The 14285-nt window shown below is 49.4% G+C and overlaps 1 protein-coding gene across 2 annotated transcripts in view; it reads right to left on the bottom strand.

Annotated features, from left to right (window-relative positions):
* LOC119450432 (sialin-like) overlaps positions 1–14285 on the bottom strand; it is a 233203-nt gene that overhangs the window by 200032 nt on the left and 18886 nt on the right. For both annotated transcript variants that reach the window (XR_007466436.1, XM_037713877.2), the window contains exons 7-9: positions 12863–12995; positions 8405–8560; positions 6620–6705 (exon numbers count right to left, since the gene is read on the bottom strand). Coding sequence is in view for 1 of the 2 variants with exons in the window: in XM_037713877.2 (XP_037569805.1) it covers positions 6620–6705; positions 8405–8560; positions 12863–12995 (375 nt within the window). In the remaining variant the exon portion in view is untranslated. The remainder of the gene's footprint in view (positions 1–6619; positions 6706–8404; positions 8561–12862; positions 12996–14285) is intronic.

The raw sequence follows: 14285 nt of genomic DNA, 5'->3' as shown, positions 1-14285 counted from the left end.
CTCCTCGAGACCACATGGAATCCCACTCTCTCAAAAAATGCAAAACAGAATATCAGCGAGAAAAATAAGCAGAACCACAGAGTGAATTTTGGATGGCATTACAGAATATTGTGTCACCTAAAAATACAATTAAGCAAGTGTCCTGCAATTAAAAAAAAATATGAGCACAGTAGTGCAAATATACACACACACACACACACACACACACACACACACACACACACACATATATATATATATATATATATATTGATTTTAAGTTAAGTCAAACTGAATAGTAATTAGTGTCAAATAATTTTGAAGCAAATACTTTGAATTATTGTGGGATTTGCATAAAAGCTTGATATAAAGAGTCGTATGTTGACAAATCTAAGAAAAGTTGGTTCTTTGCTTGTAAAAAAGGAAACTGGCGCACCTCTTTATCTTCAAAACCCATTATTTAGATATTTTCAGGCAAAAATGCAAGTACAAGATTTCTTACAACTCCAGCAGCACAGACAACTTGTTTACAGACTCTTGCTCACTGTTGTGCTTCAGTCTACTTAAAATTTTGTGGTGGTTGAGGCCACAGGAGCTTTGCGTGCTCGCCTCTGAAACATGTTTGCCCCTGAAACGCGTTCGCCCCTGAAACGTCCTCACGATACTGTGAAGTAAGACCTTGACTGCATAACACCGGCAGTTGCTGTGTTGAGCTAATTCAGCTAGATGCTTTCCATCTACACGCACGCTTAACCCATTGCATTCTGTAAGCATACAGACGAACTTGGTAGGCATGCTCGCCGCTTTTGCAGTCCTCAGTCTAGCCCGCACGCATGATCTGGGGCCTGATCCTCGATGCGCTGCAAACTTCCAGCGTCAGCTTGCCGTCGGTTTGGCTCTTAGGCCTAACCAGTGCTGTTTTGCCAGTTGTCGGCCCCCATAGTTACAGTTTAGTGACTGAGAAATTATTGGCGCTAGGGTTACACAACAACCTTCTACGCTGCCAACAACCGCGCTCATCGCTCGCCCGCACCGTCTCTTATCTCCACACGGCTCTGACCTTTATGCGCCGTGCATTCGCCGCTCAGTTTCCGTTGAAGCGATAGACTGCACGTACCTTCGCCCGCTGCGGCGTATGCACTTGCTGCCAGCGTTTTGACAGTCGTTGTCTGCAGTCATTCAGTGCGATCTATTCATGTTTGTTTGTGCGCGCTCCCACCACGCTTGTTCATTCAGTTAGTAATAGTCGGGCCACATTTTCCAACGCACGCTACACATGCAATGCTGCCCGGATCGGCAGTGCAGCGCTACAGGTGTGTCCCTTCGCACGCGCGCTGCCCACGGGAAGCGCTTCTCATCCACACCACCGTTTCACACGCGCCTTCTCGTGGTCATCGAGTCTCTCTTCATGTCGGTCTACTTACGCCGCAGCACACCTGCTTACTTAATCAGCTCATGTTTACTATAATTCATATTGCTACCAAAGCCGCTCACCTTACTTCGTATGACATTGCTGTGTTGCTATCGCATTCATTGCTTCGCCCTTAGGGCGAAACTGTGACATTTTTTTCCTACGCGCGCGAGATTTAGACGCGGTCGTCGGCTCCCCTCGCACGTTTTCACTCGCACATACAGCATATGGCGCGCGGCGACTGCGTTATCGCCCTTGGACTTTAGGGTACGGCCACGCTAGCGGCAAAAACACGCCGCAAAAACGTGCGTCAGAATCACGCGGCAACGCGTCATGCCGCGCGTGGCAAAAGTGGCAGGAATCGGGGGTCTTGCGGCGTACCGCGCGAAATGGGTTCTGCGGCAAATGCCGCGTGCCGCGAGGTGAAGAACCAATCCAGAGCGACGAGGGTGACGTCACGGAGCCATCACAACCGGAACGCCGCCGGTCCGCGCCGGGTTTTCAATGGACAATCGTTGTCTCTCGCATGAAACAACGAGCGCTCGCGGTGTTGCTCGCCCGTTCGGAGAGTGCGGGAGATCTTATCGCGCTGCCGCGCGGCTAAAACCCCTATACAGTAGAACCCCGCTGTTACGTTTTTCACGGGACCGTAAAAAAAAAACGTAAGAGCCGGGAAACGCAAGAGCCAGGAAACAGGAAAAATTGAGCAATGGGAGTAGTGTTGAACTGCACACAATATTATTTTAATTCTTACGTGCGACAAAAAGTAGTTTCGCCCGACAGCCGAAGTATCGATGGCGATGAGCTATACAAAGTAAGAATAGTAGTTTTATAGTCTGTATAAACTTGTAAACATTCGGTTTTTAACTAATTAACAAACATGGTGTCAGCGCCCACAGGCAAACATGAACACATCACACTCGATGAGAGCGCACACGCGCAGTTAAGCGCCGCTGCAGAAGCGAGCGAAGTGAACTTCGTGCTGTTGTCTATCGCTTCAACCCAAACTGAGCGCCGTGAACACGCAGTACGCACAAAGCCACGAGCCGCAGACGCACCTACACTGCGTAGAATCTGCCCCCACGCAGATCGCTTTCAAGACACGGCCCGCGGGACCGCGTGCCGCCGCGCAGTATGATGCCAGAGCACAACGCTGCCCGCTATCCCCCCCCCCCTCGCTGGTGCCTCGAGCGCAACGGAAGGAGGCGCGCTTCCTCCCTGCTTTTCCTTCGCGCGCGAGACGCAGTCGTCGGCTCCCTTCGCATGCTTTCACTCGCAAATTCAGCACACGGCCGCGCGGCAACGTATGCTGTATGTGCGAGTGAAAGCGTGCGAGGGGAGCCGACGACTGCGTCTCGCGCACGAAAGAAAGCATACGGCGCGCGGCGATGGCGTTATCGCCCTTGGACTTTATACGGAACATCTATGAGCCAAAACCAATTTTAGGGCCGCAACGCGTCATAGACATCATCTTTAGATAGCAAAAGCGAATATCAAAGGCCGTACTTTTGCTGGTGGAAACCGAAAATACGTAATAAATGTTACCCCCAGCACTTTGGGCGGCCAATGCCATCGTCAAGCAACCAAGCCAAGCGACATGAAAAGTCAAAATGGCCGCTCGGGCCGGCGCGGTGTGGCAGTTCGCAACGTATTATGCGAGAACGGTCCCACAGTTGCGACGTAACAGCGGGGTTACCTATGCATTGGATTCTATGGGAGCTGTGCCGGGACCGGCCGAAAACGACGTAACAGCCGGGAAAATGCAGCACCCGGGAACGTAACAGCGGGGTTCTACTGTATATAAAAAGTAGCGCCATTCTTAGATCTTGCCGCCACCGCGCTCACCCCGGAGTTTCCTCCTCGCCACCTCCTGTCACCCCAGCCTCTCCGCTCCCCCATTGGCCAATCCGTGTCACGTGGAAGCTCGCGTTGCGCTTTTGTATATTTTTTTCCTTTCCAGCGCGCTCCGACTGCCATTCTCGGGCCTGTGCGACGAAAGTGCTGTACGCACAAACGGATCAAACGTGTTAGGGACAAGAACTTCGTTGTGATGGCATGCTGCTGCGCCTTAAGTTGCCGCAACCGACAAGGCGAGGGCAAAAGGCCTTTTTTGTTTACCATCCGGCGTGCACAAACGCTTGCTGCACACTTGATATTTGCGCCGTCTCGCATCGTCGCGTTGCTACTTCTAAAACGGCATTATTAAGACCAGTTACTGACTGACGAAGCAAAATCGCCCCTCAAAAACTTCTCCGCAGGATGCGATCGAAGTTTTCCTCGGATTTCCTCTGGTAGCGCGTTAGCTGTCGTCTGCCACGGCAGGCCCGACGCAGGCTGCGCCACTGTCGATATCGCGCCTCGATCGCGCTGGTCGTGCCGAGCGTGATAGTGGAACGGAGGAGGAGAGAAGTGGATGGCGCTACTTTTTATATATAGGGGCTTTACACGCGGCGAGACGCGCGTGCCACGGTGGCCCCGCGGCAAAGCGCTGACGCGCGGCAACTTGCCGCTCGCTGCATGACGCGCGCGTTTTTTGCCGCTAGCATGGGCGTACCCTTATATACGGAATATCTATGAGCCAAAACCAATTTTAGGGCCACAACGCGTCATGGACACCATCTTTATATAGCAAATACGGATCTCAAGGGCCATACTTTTGCTGGCGGAAACCGAAAATGCGTCACAGTTGTCGCCCCCGGCACTTTGGCCAAGCCATCGTCAAGCCACCAAGCCAAGCGACATGAAAAGTCAAAATGGCCGCTCGGGCCAGCGCGGGGTGGCAGTTCGCAACGTATGATGCGGGAACGGTCCCACAGTTGCGACGCAACAGCGGGGTTACCAATGCATTGGGTTCTATGGGAGCTGTGCCGGGACCGGCCGAAAACGAACAGCCGGGAAAACGCAGCCCCCGGGAACGTAACAGCGAGGTTCTACTGTAACACTATACGACGCTACGACGTCATCGTGACGCTCGCTATTCGTTTGCGATGCCTCGCGCTTGTGCGAAACGACACGCGTCCACGCATCCAGTACCTGGTGTGACATTTTAAGGATGAGTGCTTCGACCAAAACGGAAAACGGGTGCGCGTTACAATTGAGGGCGCGTTAGAATCGAGTAAATACGGTAAGCGTTTCTGTTTCGAATTTTCGTGCCGAACCTGCATATAACGAAATCCTCTTTATAACGAAGTTTTTCGGGAATTTGTCAATTTCGTTATATCCAGGTTTAACTGTATTTCACCAAGACCGAGGGGTGGTTCGGGCCCCTTTCACTGTAAAATCAGGGTGCAGGTTATATGAGAATTCTGACTTAAGATGTGGTTTCACGGCCGCGGGACCCACACTGCCATGAAACCACTTTTAGGGCAAAGATCTCCGTTATCAGCGTCACTGAAAAGGTAGGAAACAGAGCTTCTTTGCTGAAGATACATAGTGGATGATTCATGTATCTGCAAATGGAGACTTTTCACAAATATGGGCACTGTATGCAGGTATTTAAATGGGTTCTACACTTAGATTTTCTTTTTTATTTCCGGGGTGTCTGTAATTGGGGGTGTGGCTTATACACAGAAAAATGCTAATATTCATTTGTTTTAAATACTTCAAATACTGAAATTCGAGCCAGAGTGAATATAAAACATCATAATATTCGAGCAAATATTCAATAAATTAATACAGTGGAATCTCGATGATACGATCACAGCTAATACGAATTTCCGGATGATACGAATTTTTCTGTGGTCCCGGCCGAGCCCCATTACTTTGCAACGTGCTAGAGAAACGTTGTTACAAATCGATTTTCGACCCGCGTTAGTTGATACGAATAAAGGCCACCCCACCGACGGCCGCGAAAGAGAACATCGCATAGTCACGCGCTTTCTCCCTTTCTCTTTTGGTGCGGAGGCGCAGACGTGGCGCCGGACAGCGCGGAGGCCGCAACTGGGCACGAAGAGTTTGAAGCGGTGGCGTTTTTGTTGCTTTTCCTTTTGTGCCTGCGTGGGGAAGCGTGGCCACCGCAGCGAGCGAAGGTTCGTGCGGTCTATCGCTTCAACGGAAACTGAGCGGCGTAAGCACAGCACATACAAAGGTTAGAGCCGTGTGGAGATCGCTTTCAAGATACGGTGCGCGCGACAACACCGACAGCCGGCACAGGCGCGAGCGCATTTGTTGGCAGAGTAGAAGCCGCCCTCCCCCCCCCTCCCTCCCGTGCTGCCTTCCCGCTTTGCTCCTTTTGCGTGGGAGATTGTCGCCAGTTTCCCTTGCGCCTGGTTGCAAGATACGCATTTGGTGCTGCAGCACAGTGTCGCCCACCCTCCCTCCCTCCCATACTCCCACAGCCTTACCTTTCGCGCAATGGAAGTCGCGTTTGCTCTCCGCTGTGCGGTCGCTCTCCGTGAAGGCGCGCGTCCCCTGCGCGATTTCACTCGCACATACGGCGCGCGGCGACGATTTTATCGTCCTTGGACTCATGCTCCACGGCTCATGCTCCTCCTCCGCACGCCCTCGTTGATCTCCTCTCCCATCGGTGGGCGCACCTCATTGCGAAGCGTGCTCGCTACCGCCCTTGTTGGCGAGATTTTCCCGCAGAAGCCGCATTATAACCGGTATTTCGTCTGCCGTGGCTGCACTATAAGCGGTATGCGTATTCATGGAGTTCTATGGGAGGGTAAACGGGAGTCGGAAAAGGCCACATTGTAGCCAGTTCTGCACTATAAACGGTTACATTATAAGTGGTCTATACAGTAAATGCTTTTTACGTGCGTGTGCTTGAGTGAGTTCACCTCTGACTCTTTAATTTAGCTAGTTTTAATTGTGTTTCAATGATACGAATTTCGGCTAATACGAATATTTTTCGTGACCCCGTGAGATTTGTATCATCGAGATTCCACTGTATTGAATATTCGCACAAGCCTAGATATCGGTACCACTCACGCAGTCAATGCCTCAAGATTCAATACTATAGAAAGTTTTCCCAATTATGAGGCATCATTATAATATAGACAGCATATATAAAGTCTGCTAATATGCGTATGACCATTGCTGTCTCAATAATCATAGTCATAATTTCGGTAAAAGCACTACATCTTAAGAGTTCAGGACACACTCTCCAGCAGTCTTCCAAGTGAACAAAGATAGGCACAGCTACCTTCGTGCACAAACACAGGGACATAATGTGGTGTGATGCAGCTGGATTGCCTGAAATATTACTGGATATGCATGCTTACTCACATTGTTTTCTGTCAGGTAGCCAACAACAAGCGGTGCAAAAATTCCAGCAGTATTGGAAACACAGTTTGTGAGGCCCATGACAGCACCTAATTAGAAAGAAAAAAAAAAGAAAAGAAAATATTCAGTGAATGTGCTTATTATAAATATATTAACCTTCACTGACTCTGACAGCAACATAATAATGCATTTGTGCCCCAGCAAGAAGTGGGACGTAAACACAAAATGCACGTAGGATCTCTTAGAATCTGTTACATTATTATTATTATTATTATTATTATTATTATTATTATTATTATTATTATTATTATTATTATTATTATTATTATACAAAGGCCAAGGAAGGCTAATGAATGTGTCTACAGTAATTCACTAAAATCACCACTCCAGGTATGCAGCCTTAAAGGAGTTCTGCAACACTCTTTAAACATAGTAAATGCACCTGCTTATTCACCAGACAATACTACTACGAACATCTTCGCCTTATACTGGGAGCCAGCACACAGTTTCATTCAAAAAGCCACCTGCTATCTCTTTCAAGTTCCTGAAATCCTCCCCTTTTCATGCATATTGCGATGCACATTTCACATGACAACCATTGGTCAGAATTTCTCAGACATAATAGAGAGTTATAGCTGAGCGGGTTTACGGCCCAGTGGGCCCAGCGGGCAAGAGGCGACGCCACTGCGCATGTGCAGTACGTTGGGGCGGCCAGTGTGTTTACGGAGTGGGCTGCTCGCTCCGCTAGTTTCCTCAACCCAGCAGAGCTCGCGCAACGGACCAGCGTTTTTGCAAAACAAACATGGCAACCACCAGCAGAAACAGCAGTGGCATGTCGTCGGCGTCGTCTTCAAAGCGATGCTGGCTCGCCTGCAGGCAAAAAGCCTCAGAGGTGTTTCACCACTGAAGAGGACCTCTGTATCCTGCGAGAGGTTTCAGCAACAAGGCTGTTTGGCGACGATTTGAAGTGGATGACTGCGATAGAGAACCTGAAGCTAGCGTTCGGCAGCGAGCTGACGCTAACTCCAACCTTGTTCGACAGGTGACGCAGCAAACCAAGCGAGGGATCGCTGAGCTAAAACTCTTCCTTTCGTGCGGCGCTTCCCATCTCCGCTTGCCCGCTTGTTCTGCTGGCCCGTAATGCCGCTCAGCTATAACACTCTAATAACTAAGCGTTACTAATGGCCAAATGAGAAACTGAAAAAGTCTCATCACTGATAGGGTGGTGGTGACACCTGGTGGCAAATAATGATACCACTGTGCTGGAACTACGGTCTATCAGGCAAGGAGGATTCGGATCAAGCAATGCAACAGAGGGCTGCACCACACAATCTCAAGGTTGTGCACGAAGATGTGCAGAACATGGCATGACCTGGGCATGGCGGCAAAGCTTTGAATGCAGTTTGAATGAAAGAAAGGAGGAAAAGGATATTACGTTGTGACAACGAAAACATCTGATTGCTGATAACTCCTTTCAAACAAGGCATATTGAATAACTTTTTGTTGCAAGAGGTTCATGAGGGGATGCCCTTTAATACTAGCTACATTCCACACCTTCCATATAAAATGTTGCAAGGCCCCTTTAACGGAAACAGTCAATGCCAACTCATACAGATTAAAGGTTGAGTGCAGGTGCCAATTACACTATTCCCACAGAAGAAACATCTGCTTAAAAACAATTACACCCAGTATGAAAACAGTTTCTTATACAACAGCAAACTGTGAGATTCTTCTGCCACACAAGTAAGCAACATTTGCAGCCAAAAAAAGATAAAATGCTTCACTTGCCAGCAAAATCAGGTGCAAGGTCAATGGGCAGGACAGCGTCACCACCATAGAGGACGCCAGCACATGTGTTGGAGAGCAGAAGCATCATGTAGGCGGCAACCCAATCGCACCGGGCAAACGTTACTCCAACCAGTCCAGCGCTTACTGCAGCAAGGCCTGCAAAGGGGAGGAGGGTTCAGAATACACTAATACAATTTGCATTTCCATTAGCTCTGCTACTGATTCAAAGAGCAAGGAGATAACCCATGGTTAGGGAGGCTGCGCTCTGCCTTGACCATAGCACAGGCAGACAGTCACACACACAAACATTTTTTGTGCACGTAGCTGTCCATCTGTGCCAGCGCTGATAAAATAAGCATTAACCAGCTCACAAAAACATATCCACCTTTTTGTAGCTAAATTTAGATAAAAGGAAATTGGTCTGTGTTGCTTTGCATTCAATCTTATGTCATTTGATGTTATTGCCCTGTATGTTTCCTCATTATTTTTTTTTTACTGGTGGTCCACGTGAAGTGTCCTTGACATTTGTCTTGTGTAGGTTTTGCTAAAGTAACATTCAAAATTCACTAAAATCTACAGACTGTTTTGTGAATAGGTTGAATATCTGTTAAGAAAAAGATGTGGCTATCAATAACATCATATCGTGGTAAACAGGGATTTTTCATGTAGTGCAAGTACTATAAATATACTATGCTAGCTATGGCACAAATATGAGAAACGAAAGAGAACCACTGCACTCGCAGGCTGCTTCAAAGCTGCTATTGCTTCAGCTTGTCATAGTAATAACTTACTTTAGTGGCTTCTGGTTGTTTCAATCACGATCACTTTGCTGTTAGGCCTAGAGGCCAAAAAACACAACACGGGAGAATTACTACAGCGCAGGATATGGAGCTGCTTTTGTAGTTACGGTCAGAAAAGTAAGACCACTGCTAGATGTCCAAATATTTTGTAGCCATTATACAGCACTCCTATGGATGAAGTAATGATGTCATTACAAAGTTCAAATAACCAAGTGAGTCCATTACTGCACTGGCTTTTCCATTCCCTTCAGTGGCTGTGAAAAATGCGGCGATCAAAAACATTATATCATGGTGAACAGGCATTTTTCATGCAGTGTGAGTACAGTATATTCCGGTCTATAAGTCACACCTTTGTATAAGACGCACCCCCCTCAAAACAGCAGTTTCTCCAATAAAGAACGTATATAAATAGCACCGGTGTATAAGACGCACCTGTTCGTTCGGTAAGCGATTTAAAAAAATTACAGTGCCGTTTCACTCCGTGAACGCGGGTCATGCGCAAGCGTATGGGTGTCATATATTTCCCATATAATTGCGATAGCAATGATACAGACACTTGTGGGTTCTTAGTGTCTCACAGGTGATCAACCACCGCGGGTTCGAGCTTAGCGAGCCACAGGGCCACGTCAGCCATCGCCTCCAGCACCACTGTGCGCGAGCTCAGGCCGCAAGGGGTTACCAAGCGACGCACGCAAAAAGACAGTAATGCCCTGAGTTAACGGAAACCGTTTATTGAATCCGTCGGCACCAGCACTGCACAAATGCCTGCGCGGCGGGGAACCAAAGGGGTCCCGCACCAAGGGCAAAAATACAGAAACGGGCGCTTATAGCACGTCGCTGCGAGAGCACAGGCTCAAGCTGGGACACCGCTAGGAAAAGTCCCGGCGGCTACGCTCCATGCTTCAGCGATAACCAATGGGTCAACTCGTGAGAGCTCAGGCAATCTCCTTCGGCTTTGGCTTTCGGCAAGTGCGGCTCGGCGTGGTATGACCTCGCGCGAGCGCTAGGCACCGCTTGTCAGCTTAGCGTCGGGAAAGGATCAGCACAGAGTACGCGCTCCCCGCACGGGCAAAGGCACCGTGCACTAGCTCAAGTCCTAGTCACAAAGGTGTCAGCGGACGAGAGGAAAGCATGTACGTACCCTGCGCTGGTTCAGGAGATAAGAGACCCATGCCCCGCCGCTAGCAACCGAAACGCGGCTGCGCCGTGACGTGAGTGCCCCACCCTCACCACAAACCACCCCGAGTGAAGCGCCACTGCTGAACCAGCTGGGAGCGGACGGGGAAAGGCGGGGGATGGCAGACCAGGTAAAGCCCACGCAATGGCGCCGGCACCTCCCTCAATCCCCACACACTCCAGGTGCATTTCTGCCATCGTGGTTGCCGCGAGGGCGACAACATCGTCCCCACGCGCCGTATGCTGTATGTGCGAGTGGAAGTGTGCGACAGTGAGCCGAATCACACACAAGGGAGGAAAGCGGGAAGGCAGTGCGGGAGGGAGGGAGGGGGGAGGGGGCGGCTTGTACTTCGGTAGCAACTGTGTAGTTTGCTCAGCGGCACGCTATCTTGACAGCGATCTGCAGATGCGCCAACTTCGGGGTCGGTCGACTCGCGGTCGGCCTGCCGCCGCTAGCGTTGCTGCTCCATCCGTCTCGCACAGCGCTCGAGAACTAGATCACGAGAACCCGGTACCTCGATAGAGCGCACAGAACCTGTAGCAATTAAGTCAACCAGAGTGCTTCGCGTGGTCATAACATAGAATCCAATTTTGACGGCAGTTTTTCCGGAAAAAAAAACGTACACAAGTCGCACCGTTCTACAAGACGCACCGAAGAAAATTTCAGAAAGACACTGAGCCTTATACTCCGGAAAATACGATACTATAAATACACTATGCTAGCTATGGCACAAATGTGAGAAACGAAAGAGAACCACTGCACTCGTGGGCTGTTTCAAAGGTGCTACTGCTTCACTTATATGAGTCTCCAAGTGCTCAACACGTTTAGAGACTCACATAGGTGAAAAAACCATCTGGCACTGCCGAAAAACTCTGAGAGAATAGCTCCAGCAGTGCCATCGGAACAACTCCTGAAAACTCTGAGACAAAGATAAGCAGCTCCTACACAATCTGAAGAAGCATGCAGCTTGCAGGCAGCAGCATGATTACAAGAATTTTACTTTTTTAATTTGCTTTACAATACCCTGGAATCGAGCAGGCATGTGCTGTGCAGTGTGAGCACCAGTAAAGCAAAAGAAGTGTGTGCAGCGGTGCACATGTACCGCCAAAGGTAGCAGGCACCAAGTCCCGGTCAGTGCTGCGGTGTGGTGCTCAAGATGAGCTCAACATTTGTCAGAGCCCAGCACACTGTCTGCTAGGGCAAAGCGGCCACATTGTAGTGGTTAGAATGCTCAGCTTGAAATTGTATCAAATTGTTAGGTTTTTTAAGATCCCAAAACTGCACAGTCGGCTATGAGGGATGCTGCAGTAGGAGACTGTTGATTAATTCCGACCACCTCATATTCCTTAACGTGCGCCTAAATTCAAGTACATGAACGTTTTCGCAATCCGTCCCTATCAGAATGTGGCCGCCATGGCGAGGACTTGAACCTGCGACCTCCTGCTCAGCAACATCACGCTATAGCCACTGAGCCACCACACTGGGTCTGAAGTTGCATGATCGTCGGTTCAATCCAGGTAGTACTTGGATAACATTTTTTTTTATTGCGCCAAGCCTAAACTAAACCATGACCCCAAACAAATAAACATAATCAAATCATTTTTCTAGCTTGATATTAGCTATTTAGAGTAAAATTAGTTCAATAACAGTTTTCTCAGTTCAATATATGATAAAGGTTCGAAGGGGGGCAAGAGAACTTGTAGCAAAGCTCCCAATACGAAAACAAAAATTATTATGGGCTAAGAAAAACAATTTTTTTTTTTTATAGTTCAGTGCTATTGCATGCCAAATAAGATCGCTGCAAACTTTTGACACACTGAAAAATTTAGCTAAGTCCTGACTGTTTTGTATAACAAGGCTCTAATGGAACATAGAAGTAACAATTATGAAACCAAGTGCACAACAATGATCATCAACATTATGGGATCTCACACGTGCTCTTGGGACAAAGGAACGACAACACAGTTGTGCAAACAATCAAAAGGGCATTTATTGCACCTTTCATACATTAATGCATGCTAGCCGAATTACTACCCATAGAACATTCACATGGGCGCGCGACAAATCAAGCAAGTCCGACTCACCGCGACCGGATAGCGAGCGAATATGCTCGCCCATGCTATGACACCATTGCCTAGTCGTTCGCGTGACCATGCACGTGCGAGTTCGAACGATCCGCGCTCGTCCATACCGGTGTCCTGCTCCTAAGCCTTCTCGGGATGGTCCCGCAAAGCGGGCGAGCGAACGCGCGAACAGTTCTTGCGTGCTGCTCGCCGACCCCAAGCCAAAAAGACAAGTGCCTTCAGCCTTTTGCGCCTAAGTAACCCCGCCGTTAGGAGGGGTTAGCAGCCCGACACTCGCGCCATCTCTTGCAATGAACCACAAATCCGCCGCCGTAAAGCTACGCGGCAAAGCCGGATTACAGGAGACGGGAGCCATGCATCAGGGGACGTGTGAGAGTCGCGCATCCCCACAACATACCTGCACACTCGAAAGTCTTTCTTATGGCAGTTACACCGAGGACTTCTTTCTTGCGAAGCTTGTCAGCCAAGTAGCCACAAAGGATTCCAACGAGTGCTTGACCCAGGTATATGCTGGCATTCATGAAACCATTCTGCAATAGGAAGTTCTAATATATCACACACTTTAACTGGACACTAAAGGAAAATATTAAGCTGAGTTGGATCAATAGATTATTTGCCTAGAAGTCTATCATGATTTTGTGTTTGCCAGTACAGTAAAAGCTCGATGATACGAATCTCACGGGGTCACGAAAAATATTCGTATTAGCCGAAATTCGTATCATCGAAACACAATTAAAACTACTGTCGAATCTCGATAATTCGAACTCGAAGGGGCCCGAAAATTTGTTCGAATTAAAAGGACGTATTTTTGAAGTATTCGTGCACCATAGCACGATGCACGAACGGTGCGAGTCGTGAAATATCGCGGCACGCAAGCGCATAGCAAGCGCGGGCCACGAAACTGCCCACGCCGGCTAACGGTCGCTTCCCGATAACGACAGAAAACGAAGCTTCAGGGAGCGAGCGGGCGACGCCGGCACACGGGTGCGCGCGGAGACCGTCGAAGGTGAGGGAGGAGGGCGGCAGGGAAGCACATATGGCCGCGTCAAATCCGCCGCTTCGGTGGCTCCCCTCGCCCTCCCTCTCAACTCCCTCGTAGCTCTCTCACCTTCGACTCCGCGCGCACATCTCCGTGCGCGCCCGCCGCCGTGCTGGCGCCAGCTTATTTTAGCCACCCCCTGAAGTTTCGTTTTCTGCCGTTATCGGGAAGCGAGCGTTTGCGGGCGTGGCAGTTTCGTTGGCCCGACTGTGCCTCCGCCGCTGCTGCCGCAGCGTGCAAGGTCAACATATGACTTGAAAATAGAGGAGAAGGGTTCACTGGCCATTTTATCCGCGTGGCTGAGACGTCGGCACTAGTGTGTGCTAGAATACGGTTGTCTAGAACACTCTAGTCGGCACGTACACGCTTGTTCCGGCGCGATGCAGAAACGGCGACCTTGCAATTTGAGAGGAGGAAATTTCCGCCGCGGGTTTTTTTTTTCCCCCGTTCCTTCGCGCGCGGCATTGAGGGGTCTCTCCTGAGCTTTTGCTCTATGGCGGTGTCGGAGCAATGCCGGTCAGAGGCGCCGCCGCGTTATTTGGCGCGCTGATATGATAAGAGCATTGTCGGTACGCGGTATGTTCGAAGTAAGCGTGTTCGAATTAATGAGATTCGACTGTAGCTAAATTAAAGAGTCAGAGGTGAACTCACTCAGGCACATGTACGTAACAAGCATTTATTCCTTGAAGCGCCACCGCTTCAAACTCTTCGCGCCCAGTCGCGGAGTCCGCGCTGTCGGGCGCCGCGCCTCCGCACCAAAAGAGAAGGAGAGAAAGCGCGT

This window comes from Dermacentor silvarum, chromosome 4 (assembly GCF_013339745.2).
Source record: "Dermacentor silvarum isolate Dsil-2018 chromosome 4, BIME_Dsil_1.4, whole genome shotgun sequence".
Taxonomy (NCBI): domain Eukaryota; kingdom Metazoa; phylum Arthropoda; class Arachnida; order Ixodida; family Ixodidae; genus Dermacentor; species Dermacentor silvarum.
The sequence above is the reverse complement of the archived record's forward strand: the minus strand, read 5'-3'. Positions and strand labels throughout refer to the sequence as shown.